Source organism: Populus alba, chromosome 18, assembly GCF_005239225.2.
Source record: "Populus alba chromosome 18, ASM523922v2, whole genome shotgun sequence".
Classification (NCBI taxonomy): Eukaryota; Viridiplantae; Streptophyta; class Magnoliopsida; order Malpighiales; family Salicaceae; genus Populus; species Populus alba.
In genome coordinates, this window is record NC_133301.1 from 8,761,534 (window position 1) to 8,773,411 (window position 11,878).

The 11,878-nt window shown below is 32.8% G+C and overlaps 1 protein-coding gene across 3 annotated transcripts; it reads left to right on the forward strand.

Annotated features, from left to right (window-relative positions):
• Positions 1-1,389: 1,389 nt before the first annotated feature.
• On the forward strand, positions 1,390-10,920 carry LOC118054190 (uncharacterized). 3 transcript variants are annotated; one of them, XR_012168672.1, is made up of 11 exons: positions 1,390-1,576; positions 3,071-3,213; positions 3,399-3,497; positions 3,587-4,029; positions 5,591-5,657; positions 5,757-5,810; positions 6,263-6,331; positions 6,420-6,485; positions 6,570-6,638; positions 9,824-10,174; positions 10,266-10,920. XR_012168672.1 is itself a non-coding variant. In XM_035065677.2 (10 exons), the coding sequence occupies exons 2-10, from the start codon at positions 3,103-3,105 to the stop codon at positions 9,902-9,904; spliced, it is 1,059 nt and encodes a 352-aa protein (XP_034921568.1). In that variant the 5' UTR covers positions 1,390-1,577; positions 3,066-3,102; the 3' UTR covers positions 9,905-10,187. The 3 variants fall into 3 exon arrangements, 2 of the variants coding, with proteins under 2 accessions (XP_034921568.1, XP_034921567.1); XM_035065677.2 differs by lacking the exon at positions 10,266-10,920 and having other exon boundaries at positions 1,390-1,577; positions 3,066-3,213; positions 9,824-10,187; XM_035065676.2 differs by lacking the exon at positions 10,266-10,920 and having other exon boundaries at positions 9,824-10,187.
• The last annotated feature ends 958 nt before the right edge of the window (positions 10,921-11,878 follow it).

The window sequence follows — 11,878 nt, forward strand, 5'->3', positions numbered from 1 at the left end:
ACTTTATTTTCAATAAAATTACATACACCTAATTGCAAATAAATTAAGAGGTTCATTGCATACGTGGTTTGACTTGTTATTTTGTTGAAATATTAATTTAATAGAATATAATTGAAATAATTATTTAATTTTTTTTGAAAGTTCATACAATGAAGTAGAAAAAAAAAATTAATACATTCTATCTAAAATTTAAAAATTCCACACATAAAAAATATCAAACTCCCCTAGATTTGGATTAACATTTTAGGCTTTCAATTCCTTTTTTATCCATTTTCTTTTATTTTCTCACCTTTAAATTCTTCATTGAGCTTTTATCTTCTATTTTTTTAAAACATGTAAGAGAAATATAAGATTTTCTTATCCAAAAGGTTAAAATTTAAAATCTAGGTTTGAAAGTTACAAAACCTTCCTAAGAGATTTTAAAAACTAGAAAAGTTTTGAAAGTTCAAATTTTCAATCACCCAAAATGTATTTTTTCTACACTAATTATATCTTGTCATTATATTTTAATCAGTGACAAAAAACCCGTTTTATTAAAAATTATAATTTTGCCATCAAATTAAAAGAAACCTAGTTACTATCCTCATTTTTCTATCCTCCATTTTATCTTTAAACTGCCCGGAGAATTGATATGATTTCTCCTCTCAAAATTTTCTTGCACAAGGTTTAGTTATCGGGAACAACCATTAAGACCCCACAACACCCTTTCCCCACACTATCCAAAACACCACCACAACCATAACCACCACTATTGCCCAAAACACCACCACCGCCTCGAATGGAAGCAACAACCACAACAAGCTGCAACCCTTCTTTACCATCCCAAACCTGAACTACTGTACATGGTTTTTTTTATTTCTTTGTGTATACCCTTTTTTCTTGTTTCTTTTCTATTTTCCCTTTCAAGGAAAGTGGTTTTTTTTTTTAAATCCAATAATTAATTAGCTTTGCTCTCGAGTTTCACATAAACATGGCGGAGCCTAGTTCTTCTCCCCCTCCAACTTCACAGACTTCTCATCAACCATCATTAGCTTCTCCTCCAAATTCAATGCATTCTCTCTTCAATTATTCGATTATGATGCAAATGAGCGACAATCAAGCAAAGCCAATTATCATTTGCTTTCCTTAAATATTATAAAAATAGGCATACTACATAAGTTTTTTTTTTTTTTTTTTTGTAATTAACCCTAAGAAAAAGACATAGTTGTACCCAAGTAGTACATGATTTTTCAAATGGGATCCAAATAATAATAATAATTATTATTATTTTATAGCAGTATTTTTATCTTTTTGTTACAGGAGGTAGTGAGTCAGCTACGTATGACCTTTCATTAAAAAAAATACCGACTTTCCGGGAAAATAGAAAAGAAACAAGAATAAAAAGGGCATACACAAAGAAATAAAAAAGAAATTTGGGCGTAGAGGTGAGAAAGAGCGAGGGCGCAGAGAGTGATAATAAATAGAAGATAGGGAGATAGAGGTAGTGGGTTAAGGGTATCATTTATATTTTTTAGAAGACTTGTTGTTTTTTAGCTTTCAGGGGAGGCAACGAACGGCTTCTGTTTCCTAAAGTCAGGCATGATTCCTTTTCTCGTTCATGTTCGTTTTTTCTTTCTTGATGCGCTTAGCAGTTGTTTCTTCAATGATTTGGAAAATAATCTGTCTCTATTTGCCTTCTTCTTCTATTGAGATGTTGGGTTCTTTGATTGCAAACCATCAGTTGCTTTAAAGGAAGATATATATGTGAGCCAGCCATTATAACAGGGTTAAGGAATTGTTTCAGCATAAACAATTGTTAGGAAACAGGATTCCTCTTTAAGCTAAACCTGCAATGTGTTAACTCCCACTAATCTCCATATCAAGTAATGCATAAATGGTTTGTTATTAATAATATTGTGCTTCTTAATGATTAAATTATAATCCACATCCTGAGGAGTAAATATTCATGGGTTTTTGTTTGTAGTGGATCATGTACGTTGTTTAGCTGATCATTCTTTAATGCATGGTCATTCTTTAAGATCTGATCTTCCATAGTTTGGCTGTCTATACTTGGTTTTCCCCCCCCTTTCGATGGTTTTACAGATTTTGTTGTACCTTTTAGTCCAGCAGGAACCGAGTTGTGCTATGTGCTCTTCAGGATTCTTGAGTTGATCTTGTCCTTGAACAGATGTAAAATTGCATAACTAGACTTTATTTCCTTGCGAAGTAATTCCATATACACAGTGTATTAAGACATGAGGTCTTGCAGAATTTGATTCCTACAATTTGATGATAGAGATCAACTTAAGAAACGAAACCAAGTAGATGCGATTAGATATCTAATAATCTGTCTCGCAGCAGATGTGGCTATCCTATAATTTAAAAGGAGCATGAATGAAATGGTGTTGAGACTAGTACTGTTTTGTTTTGGGCCAGCATTTGATAGGGTGAAGGACCATGGGTATAGACGTTTAGTAACTTGACTTCATGACACTTGAAATAATGAAAGTCAAGAAGGGTTTTTAGATTGTAATTTAGCTTTTAATTACAGGTACTGTATTAATGAATTTGATAGCAGTTGAGTGGTTTGGTAGTTGGGCATGATATTCTCACATCATGATACAACCACGAGTAGTTTTTGTTTTTGTTCATAAATTAAATTATGTTCGTGATTCATTAGAGGAGAATGAGTTCTATGAAGATACTTAACAAAATATTATAACAATTACCATAATCTATATCAGGTTTAGCGTGTATTCTTTGTTATGTTGTTTGATCTTTTATGCCCCTAATCTCACCTTCTGTTTTAAAAACAAAGTTGGGTTTAGATAAAAAGATTGGTTTTTGATGTTAGTGTATCATAATATCAAACCAAATTCGTTATGCAATACCATGTATGGTGTTGAACCAGTTTGAGGCAAGTCAGGTTTTTTGTTGAAAAAAAAAAAGCTTTGATTGGCTGTTCCTGTTGAGAACTTATTGCAATTTCTCTATCTTTTAAACTTTCTGCGAGAAATTCTATAGCATTCTAAAATTTAAACTAGCAATCAAGAGTGGGTTAAAGTAATGGATTGATAATACATACTTGCAGGTGCAGCTACAGCTACAGGGAGAAGGAAGACAATGACAATAGATGATGATAGGTCAATTTATATAGGAGGACTCCCTTACAATGCCTCTGAGGATACTCTTCGCAGAATCTTCAATCTCTATGGCTCCATTGTTGCTGTTAAGGTAATTAATTCATCCGTTCTTACTTCAAATTCTACAATAAATAAAGCAAAAAATAAAAAAAAAAAAATAAAAAAAATAAAAGTAAAAAAAAAATGAAAGTTAATTTGTCCTTTGCAACAAAAATTACAAGTGAAATAGATGGTTTAGAACTTTAGAGAGTTGAGTTCGTTGATAATGCTTTCCAGATTATTAACAACCATGGGACAAGTGGAAAATGCTATGGCTTTGTCACTTTCAGAAATCCTAGATCTGTAATTGATGCCATCAATGACATGAATGGCAAGGTAGAATCTCTCTCTCTGCAATTCTTCCTTTTTTTTAATGGATTTTCTTAGATTTTTTTAGCTTATGACACTGTGAGGATTGTTTATAGACTATTGATGGTCGAGTTGTAAGAGTAAATGGAGTAACGAGTAGAGGTGGAAAATCAAATTTCACTCGAGAAGATATCCGATCTCATGTAGAGAGTGGTAGGGAAAGAGGTCGTGAAAGGGACTATGATCATGACAGGCACCAACAATGGCACAATGACAGGTCTAGAGAGCGGGATCGCTCTTGGGGCTATGATGAAGATAGTGAAAGAGGATATGAGCATGCACATCTTCATGATCGAGCAAGGGATGGTTTCTATGGCAGAGATCGTAGCCGAGAGAGAGAATTGGAGAATAATGAGCAAGAAAAAGAAAGGAAGAGTGATAGGAATAAGGAAAGGGGTCATGATCTTGATGGGGATCGAGATTGGGAGATGGGTGGAACCAATGGCAATCCTACAATTGTTGACAAGGCCTCAGATCAGAACTCAAGGAAACTGAATGGGTATATTGTATTTGTTTATGTTGCCTATCTTTCATGTCATTCATTGGTGTTTTGGTATCTGAACATATTTCATACAACGCAATTATGCAACAATTTGGTTTTGATGCATCTTAACTCTTAAATTGGTTACCTACACTATATCCAGACATGCCACATTCCACCAAAATGAAAAGAAAAACTTTGGAAAGAGACATGGTGTATAGTGTGGTTAAAAGCTAGGGTTCTCAAGCCCTAAGGTTATACAGACTTCAACTTTAGAGAAATTTAGAAAAAACTCTCTAGTGTTTTATTAAAAGTCTTAATAATAACCTTCTTCTCAAAATAAACTAGACGTTTCTATTTATATTTGTCTTAAAATCTTTTATGAGAAATGATTTCTAATTAAAACTAAACTTTTTATAGAAAATGATTCATAACTAAAACTTACCTAATTAATAGAATCCATCTAGCATTAGAATTTCTAAATACTAATTAAAAACAAATAATTAAAATAACAACTGGAAGCTTCATATTAGATGCTTCCGGGTTTCTTCATGGACTTCTCTTCATGCTTGGTCTTGTCTATTTGGTTCATAAATATTGTTGTACCATGCTCCATGTCAGTAAGTTAGCTCTATATTTGTGCTTGTTTACATATCCATTCATCTTATAAGGTTCTTGTTGTGTCTGATGTGGTGCTTGTAAAGGGAATAAAAATTGCAGCATGAAGCAAAAGTAAATCTTCAACTAGATCAAGTTTATCGTCTTAATTCAATCCATGTTCCCTCCTGCCACATACACACAAATGAAGGAAAGAGGAAACTTGCTACACCGGACAGATAATCCAGAAGCAGATTTTTAAAAACAAATTTTATGGTTCTGCTTTAGGGATTTTCTCTTGTTCACTGAGTCAGGATATTCTTTTCCTTCATAGAGTTTAAATGAGGTTGTTACATGCTAGACCATCACAATACTTAGCAAAGTTTTGTTGGATGGAACAGTCACAAAGGAATGGTACTTTTGTGATTTTGTTTTTGATAAAAGTACTTTGCAAATTTCTAAAACCTTGTCAATGTGGAAAGTGCAATAATAGTGTGAGTTCTTGTGAGTGATACATGTAGGAATGTCAGTCAGTAGAATTTTAAGGCAAATATTGAGGCTGTTTCAATGGGGATTTCAATTTGTGCTTCATGTGCGAGTTGTAAAGGTTGGTGTGGTAATGTCTCTCATGAATGCGGATACTTGAAATTTGATTTTTCTATGATCATAATATGCCCATGGCTGGTGAAAGTTCCATCTCATGGTCATGAACAAGTATTACCAGTCCTAAAAATTATAATTTGTTATCTGTTTTTGGATTGGTGCTTTCTTAAAATTAATTTAATTCTAGTTCAAAATCAATAACTGAACCATTTCAAAAGTTCACTTCTTCTGAACATGTATTACATATCAATTGGTTGATAAGGTCTGAATTCTTTTGCCAGTACATGATTCTGTAAAGAGAGTGTGATATATTTATTCCACTGTCACAATATTAATTGATTAGAATTATCTGAATAAAAATGTCCATTATGTTTTCCAGTTCCATTTATAATGACCAGCATAAAAGGGAAATTTCATCATATTCAAGTGATGATTACCATGATGAGGTTAGCCTGGAACAATTTAATTTGTAAAACGAGTTACGCTCTTGTTTAGGTTTGAGTTTTTTGACTTTTCAGTCATTACTGATTTCGTCTTATTATCAGGTGAAGGAAAAATTTGAGAGATCAACTAAGACGTATGATGAACTTAAAAACAAGGTTTGCTTTCTCCTTTGAGTTTTAAATGAGAGACATTTGTGATTTTTTCATTTGATTTTCCTATGTTTGTAAAGGCTTGAGCCACACATCCAATTGCACAGCTGATTTTAATGGATGGATTTGACGTGATTCATGCTGTTTATTTGGAAATAAATATAAAGCATGAAATTAAAGACAAAATGCTCACATTATCTTCCCGTACTGCATATATCAGTCAATGGTATCACCTTGTAAGTGGGAGTAAACAAAATTGAGGAAGTTATCATATCTTATGTAGTACTCTCAGTGTATTGCTCCGCTCCCTACCCTACACGCATAAAATGGATCCCATGGGAAATTACCATTGCGGGACCCACTTTTATGTGAGTGAGAAAGCAATATGCCTTGAGTACATAATAATTTCTCTCCCAAGCATTAAGTTTTCTTTAAGCAGTTATGTTTTGGCTTGTCAGGTTTCTCATATGGAGGAGAGGTTGGAAAATAAACAGCAATTTGTTTCAGATTTACAGAAAAAAGCTCTGGTATTTCTTTAATTTCAAGGCAAGCATTTTTAGCTTAGACAGTGTTCCATTGTCTGCTTTTTTCCCTGACTTTTGATGATCAATGCAGATATTAGAGGGTGCTTTGCTGACTGCAAAGAAGCTCTCCTCGCAACGTAGGATGCAGTTGACCAAGGTAATTGCAACATTTACCCTATGGGTGGTCGAGAAGCACTTTTTGGGTCATTTCTTTTGTTTTAATGATTGTTTTGTCCTGCAGCTACAAAAAAGTTTTCTGCAAGTGAAAGAATACACCAACAGACTTAAAAGCTGTGAACAGGAACTTAAGGTGCTTTCCATATTCTTATGCATAACTAACCAAGCAATTAGGATTATTCAGATTCTTTTTAGTTGGGTACCAAACATGGTATTAAACGTAACATGTGTGCTTTTGATTGACATGGAAAATTCTTGCAAATTGTGCTGCACCAGTTCCACAGTAATCTTATTGTATGTCTTTGTAATTTTTAGGTTATCTCTCATTTTATTAGCTTATCTATTCCTGCGACTCTGACATCATTTTAATTTAATATGACAGATTCATTTTGATAAATGTTCTGTGCATTAGCAAAGGGCACGTGCGCTGCATCTCTTGAGAAAATTTCATGAGATACATATATATTCCTGTACACATTATTTTCTAGCTTTAAGAAGGGGCTTGCATATCATGCGTTGGTGTGTTATAAAAGGTTGATAAGATGCTTTATTCTCATTTTAGTTGTAGCATTTATAGACCAAGCAATATATTCCTGCCAATCCAGATGCCTTTTTGACTACTTTTATGAGCATTGAGATGTGTAGCTTGATACACCTTCCTCAATGTCCTTTAGTCTGATATAGGCTTTTTAGGTCTACTAACAATCAGTAAATTTAAGTGATCTGGTTTTCACATTCAAAATTATTAATGCAATAAAATCTCTGTTTTTGCTTATTTTTGTCTTAGCTATTGCTTGTTTGTTATAAAAAATGCTAAAAGAGCTCAGTTTTTTACTGTGTACACACTCATATTTTGCTGTGGATTCACACAATAAAATTACCATTTTGCCCTTGAAGAGCAAACTTAATTAACTTGGTCTTAGGGATAGGGAAGTCTTTTTTGACCCATTAGTCATTACAAAATTGAACAAGGTTACTCAATATTTTTACATTTTTGTAATGTAATTACTAAATGACCCTTAAAGACAAAAAAACATCCAACATAGGTTAAGGAGCATTTTGGACTTCTCAATTTTTTTGCATAGTGCAATGGCTTAAATGCCCCTTAAAATTAAAATCTTGGTTTTGGATACAGGGGTACTTTTGTCATTTCATATTACTTTTTTCATAATTCTCATGTAGGGTCAAGGGTGATTGGGTCTTTTTATATTTACAATATAATTAAAATAAAAAATCGGCTAGCGTGTGTTGCTGCTCTTGCCTTTCAGGTGGCATGTGTGATGTTGTGAAAATTTTCAACACAGCTTTTCGAGGCGGCGTTCGATGCGTATCGATGCCCCCGTCATTGTGGTTGGGTGAGTTCCACCAGATGAGCGGTGGTTGAGTGCTAGTGGCATGTTTTTTCTTCCTTCTCTCTTTTCTTTGACCCCTTGAAAAACATGTTGGACATCGCAAAAAACACAGAAGTTTGGTTATTTGTTTATTGAATCAAGTTAGGTCCTCATTCTTTTGATTGCAATGCATTTAGTCTCGAATCTTTTGTTGAATTAATTTTTTTTTCAATTTCATTATTGACCTTTTATTTTTATATCAAGTTTGATCTTCATTGTCTGGATTGTCTTTTATTTATATTTTTTCTTATCACTTTCTTGATTGAAATTGTTTTTTAATTTCATCTCTCATGATTTGATTTGATTTTATTTGTGTCAAATTTGGTCATCTTTATTTTCAAATCTATATATATTTTTTTATCTTTTTTTTTTGTTTAATTTTTTTTTTCAATTTTATCTCTAATTATTTTGGTTGGTTGAGAATTTAACATTATTATTTTTTTGGGTTTGTTTTTTATGCTGCAATCTGGCCTCATAATTTGTGTCACAAGTTTTAAGATTAGATCGGGTTGGCTTTATTTTTTTCTAAGTGTTTTTTTTTTTTTTTTTTTATATAGTTTCATCCTTCAATATCGAGTTTGTTAGAAATTAGTATTTGTTATTTTTTAAACTTTATTTTTTTATAGAGTTATCTCAATATCATGTTCCGAGTCATGGATTCAACAGGTTTAAGAGAGTTTACTCGAGCCTTTTATTTTCATTGCTTTTTTTTTTTTTCAATTTCACCTTTCGATATTATGTTAGTTTGAGAATTGAACTTAGTAATTTTATTTAACTTGTTTTCATGACTAAGTTATATATTTGGTGTGCTGGTTTATACAGACTCAAGTCAATTTCTTTTTTGTTTTTTTTTTTTTAAAATTTTTTCTTTTTGATTTCCTCGTTTAACATGTTATTTATTGGAAATTGAGATTCATATTTTTTTTTTCCATGTAATTTTCCAGTTCTCATTTAATTTACTTTATTAACATATAAGATCATTGAGATATTTTAAGAATATTGTAAAATATATTTTCATGATATTGGCAAACATTAATCTTTTGTACTGAATCATTGTTGAATTTATTTGATATCAATATCTTCTCTAATTATATTATTAAATTAGCCGTGTTTATTAAATTCATTTGGGTAGAAATGTTTTTTTTTTCTTTATAAGATGTTTACATTATTTTGATATCTTTTTAACTTTGAAACAAAAACAGGGTGGTATGCGGATAGTGTGGGCCACCTATCTGATTCAAATGTAGAGAATGTTGACTGTTTTATGTGGTAACAGTCACTGCTTTCATGGAAAATTGTGTATTCATTTAAAGTACAACCACTGTCACTTCGGACAGCATTATTTTTGAGATTAGGAGCATGAGATAGTTTATACTCCTAGCAACTGTTTACCTGCAATGACTCCGTGGAGATTGCTTATAAAATTTACAATGTATCTACTTCATTATATGAAATCTGTTTTTGCAAAATAGCTGGATGGTTTTCTATACAATTGATTTCATGGTTGGAGTTCATAGATGCGTTTGTGGTTGCATTTTGTAAAACTGAATTGCTGCTGTTCTGTCCATGTGAATTGGAAAACTCAAATAATAGAACATAACACAAAGGTAACCACGTAAGACCATGCATTTTGTAAAACTGCATTGTACCCAAACATCATATAAGATGATTCTTGCAGTATTTTGCAAAGAATGAATATAGAAAATGGAAAGCTCTTGGAAATTTTACCTAGTTATCATTACTGTGTACACTCAAGTTTTGGGTTTTACTAAGCTTAGCTCCATGTTCCTGAAGAAGATTGAGTGGGGCACTTTCCTGTGATAATGGAAGAGGAATCACGGTGGTGGTGCAGAAAATATCAATTAATAAATATATTTGTTTGTTTTCTTTGTTTTTTCACTAGTTTTTTTTTTTTTTTTGTGTGCAGTCTCTCGTTGACTCAGCAATGATAGAGAGTGAAATGGGCGATGATACTGCCACAAGGGATGGAATCATAACTATTGTGTAAGGCATGACCTTACAGAGAAGTGACCAGTCCTATAAACTTCGTGCAATGGATGGTATTGACACAGCTTCGCCTTCTGAGATTAGTTTCCTTGTACCTTTGTGATGATGGCCCTATGCCTTTTGTTACGCTCATGTATATATACATGTAGATGTTAAGATGCACCTGTAGATGTTAAGATGCACCTTCCATCTAGTTTTATGATGTGGACGCCATCAAGTTATCATCAAACTTTGTTTAACGTCTACAAATCGTCTGAAGTGTAATCAAAAGGTTTATTTCCGTTCCTTGGCTTTCATAGAATTCATTGATTCACAGTTTCCACCAACAGTTGGGTTCATATTCGAAGACATGCTTGCTCTAGGTGCCTGTTGCAGAGAGATCTTGCTTGCTAGGCTCTACAAGATTGATTAAGCAGGGTCTTTTGTGCTCCCATGGAGGGAAAAAGATGTCTTTGGTTGCCCTTTTCAGGCGTTTGGCGGAGTAGATTCATGGTGAAATCTATGGTATCCTAAATTATAAGAAATGAAACATGCTTGGAACTCTTTTTAGCCTCTGCTACAAAAAGGAATGAACCCTAAAGCAAGTTCCTTTAGACTAACCACCACGTTTTCCAAGACGACACCAAAGTCTAGGAAGGTGAATATCTTGCCCCTGCATTTTGTTTGCTTTAACAAAAGCCGTAACACATGGTGCGATTTCTAGAGCCTGTCGCAGATCAAGGCTGGAAAGAAACCAGGCAATCACTTTCGGTGACTCTTTCGTCAATCCTTGCTTAATATATATGGCAACGCCAACTTGATCGAAGGAGCCTGCGGGTGACCACTGAGCCGGCCACCGGCACTCCTGGTAACAAGGGCAGTCTATAAGTAATAAATAAATAAAGCTAAAAGGCTAGAAGTAGAGGGAAATGACAACAGTGGTCGAGGAATAGAGGTGGCAACATGAGGTGGAAAGTCTTATAAAATGGGAAGGCTCTCCAGTTTGGCAGAGTTGTGTTTCACCACCTTTTTTTTGTTTTTTTGTTTTTGTTAAAAAAGAAAAAGAAAAAGAAGAAGCAGTGAGTGAATAAACCTTTTCAAGAGTCTTGAAAAACAAATTAAATTTATTTTCATATTTTAGAATCAATCTTTAATTTGTTCTGGTAAATTTAATTACTTATTACGTTTTTGAACAAAAAGATCATTCTTCTTTCACTTCTGTTTTAATCTAAATTAATATTTAGCAAATTAGGATATTTTTATCAATTTATATAATAATACTTGACAAAAAAAGAAAGAAGAATGATATGAAATAAAAGGATAAATTGGCAGCATTTGGATTTACAGGGATAAATTGAAGATAAAGTCTAATATACAAGGATGAGCATCTCTAATTCCTTAAAAGCTCAACCAATCTTTTACGAGAATGAGAGCACAAAAATTTGGAAAGCCGTGTTGGTGTTAGCTTATGCTATATATATATATGAAGATTTCATATCTAGCAAGTCTCAAGATTAATTACCATGATAAAAATAAAATAAAATAAAAAACACCATGTCATGATGAGGTGTTAGCGTATCTTTTTGGAAAATCAATACTTACGAGTAGGCTAAATCAATGCTAAATTTGACCATCACGGTATATGTTGAATATTTTTATAAAACAAGTGGGTAAAAAGGCTTATGAATACTAAAGTTAGCAGAAGTTGTAAAGGAATGTGTTCGTTTAGCTACACTAAAGTTAGCAGAAGTTGTAAAGGGATATATTGGCACAATGTTGAATGAGAAATAACACATGATCATGAGTTGACTATTACTTGCTAGGAAATTATAATGCAAGAATGAAAGAACATCTTCTTATCTACTTGTCTACATGAGAAGTAAACACTCATATATCAACTAAATAAAAACAATAGTTTTTCACTGTAAAACAAGGCAAGAAAAGTTAAAATTGATCACTAGCAATGAAATCTACTAGATTAGAAAGAATCTAAATC

What these genes read in the sequence shown, in the direction of transcription:
- LOC118054190 (XM_035065677.2), top strand. Translation starts at nt 3,103, where the DNA reads ATGACAATAGATGATGATAGGTCAATTTATATAGGAGGACTCCCTTAC. An exon ending in GCTCCATTGTTGCTGTTAAG is followed by an intron (nt 3,214 to 3,398) that starts GTAATTAATTCA and finishes AATGCTTTCCAG; the next exon opens with ATTATTAACAACCATGGGAC. An exon ending in TCAATGACATGAATGGCAAG is followed by an intron (nt 3,498 to 3,586) that starts GTAGAATCTCTC and finishes GATTGTTTATAG; the next exon opens with ACTATTGATGGTCGAGTTGT.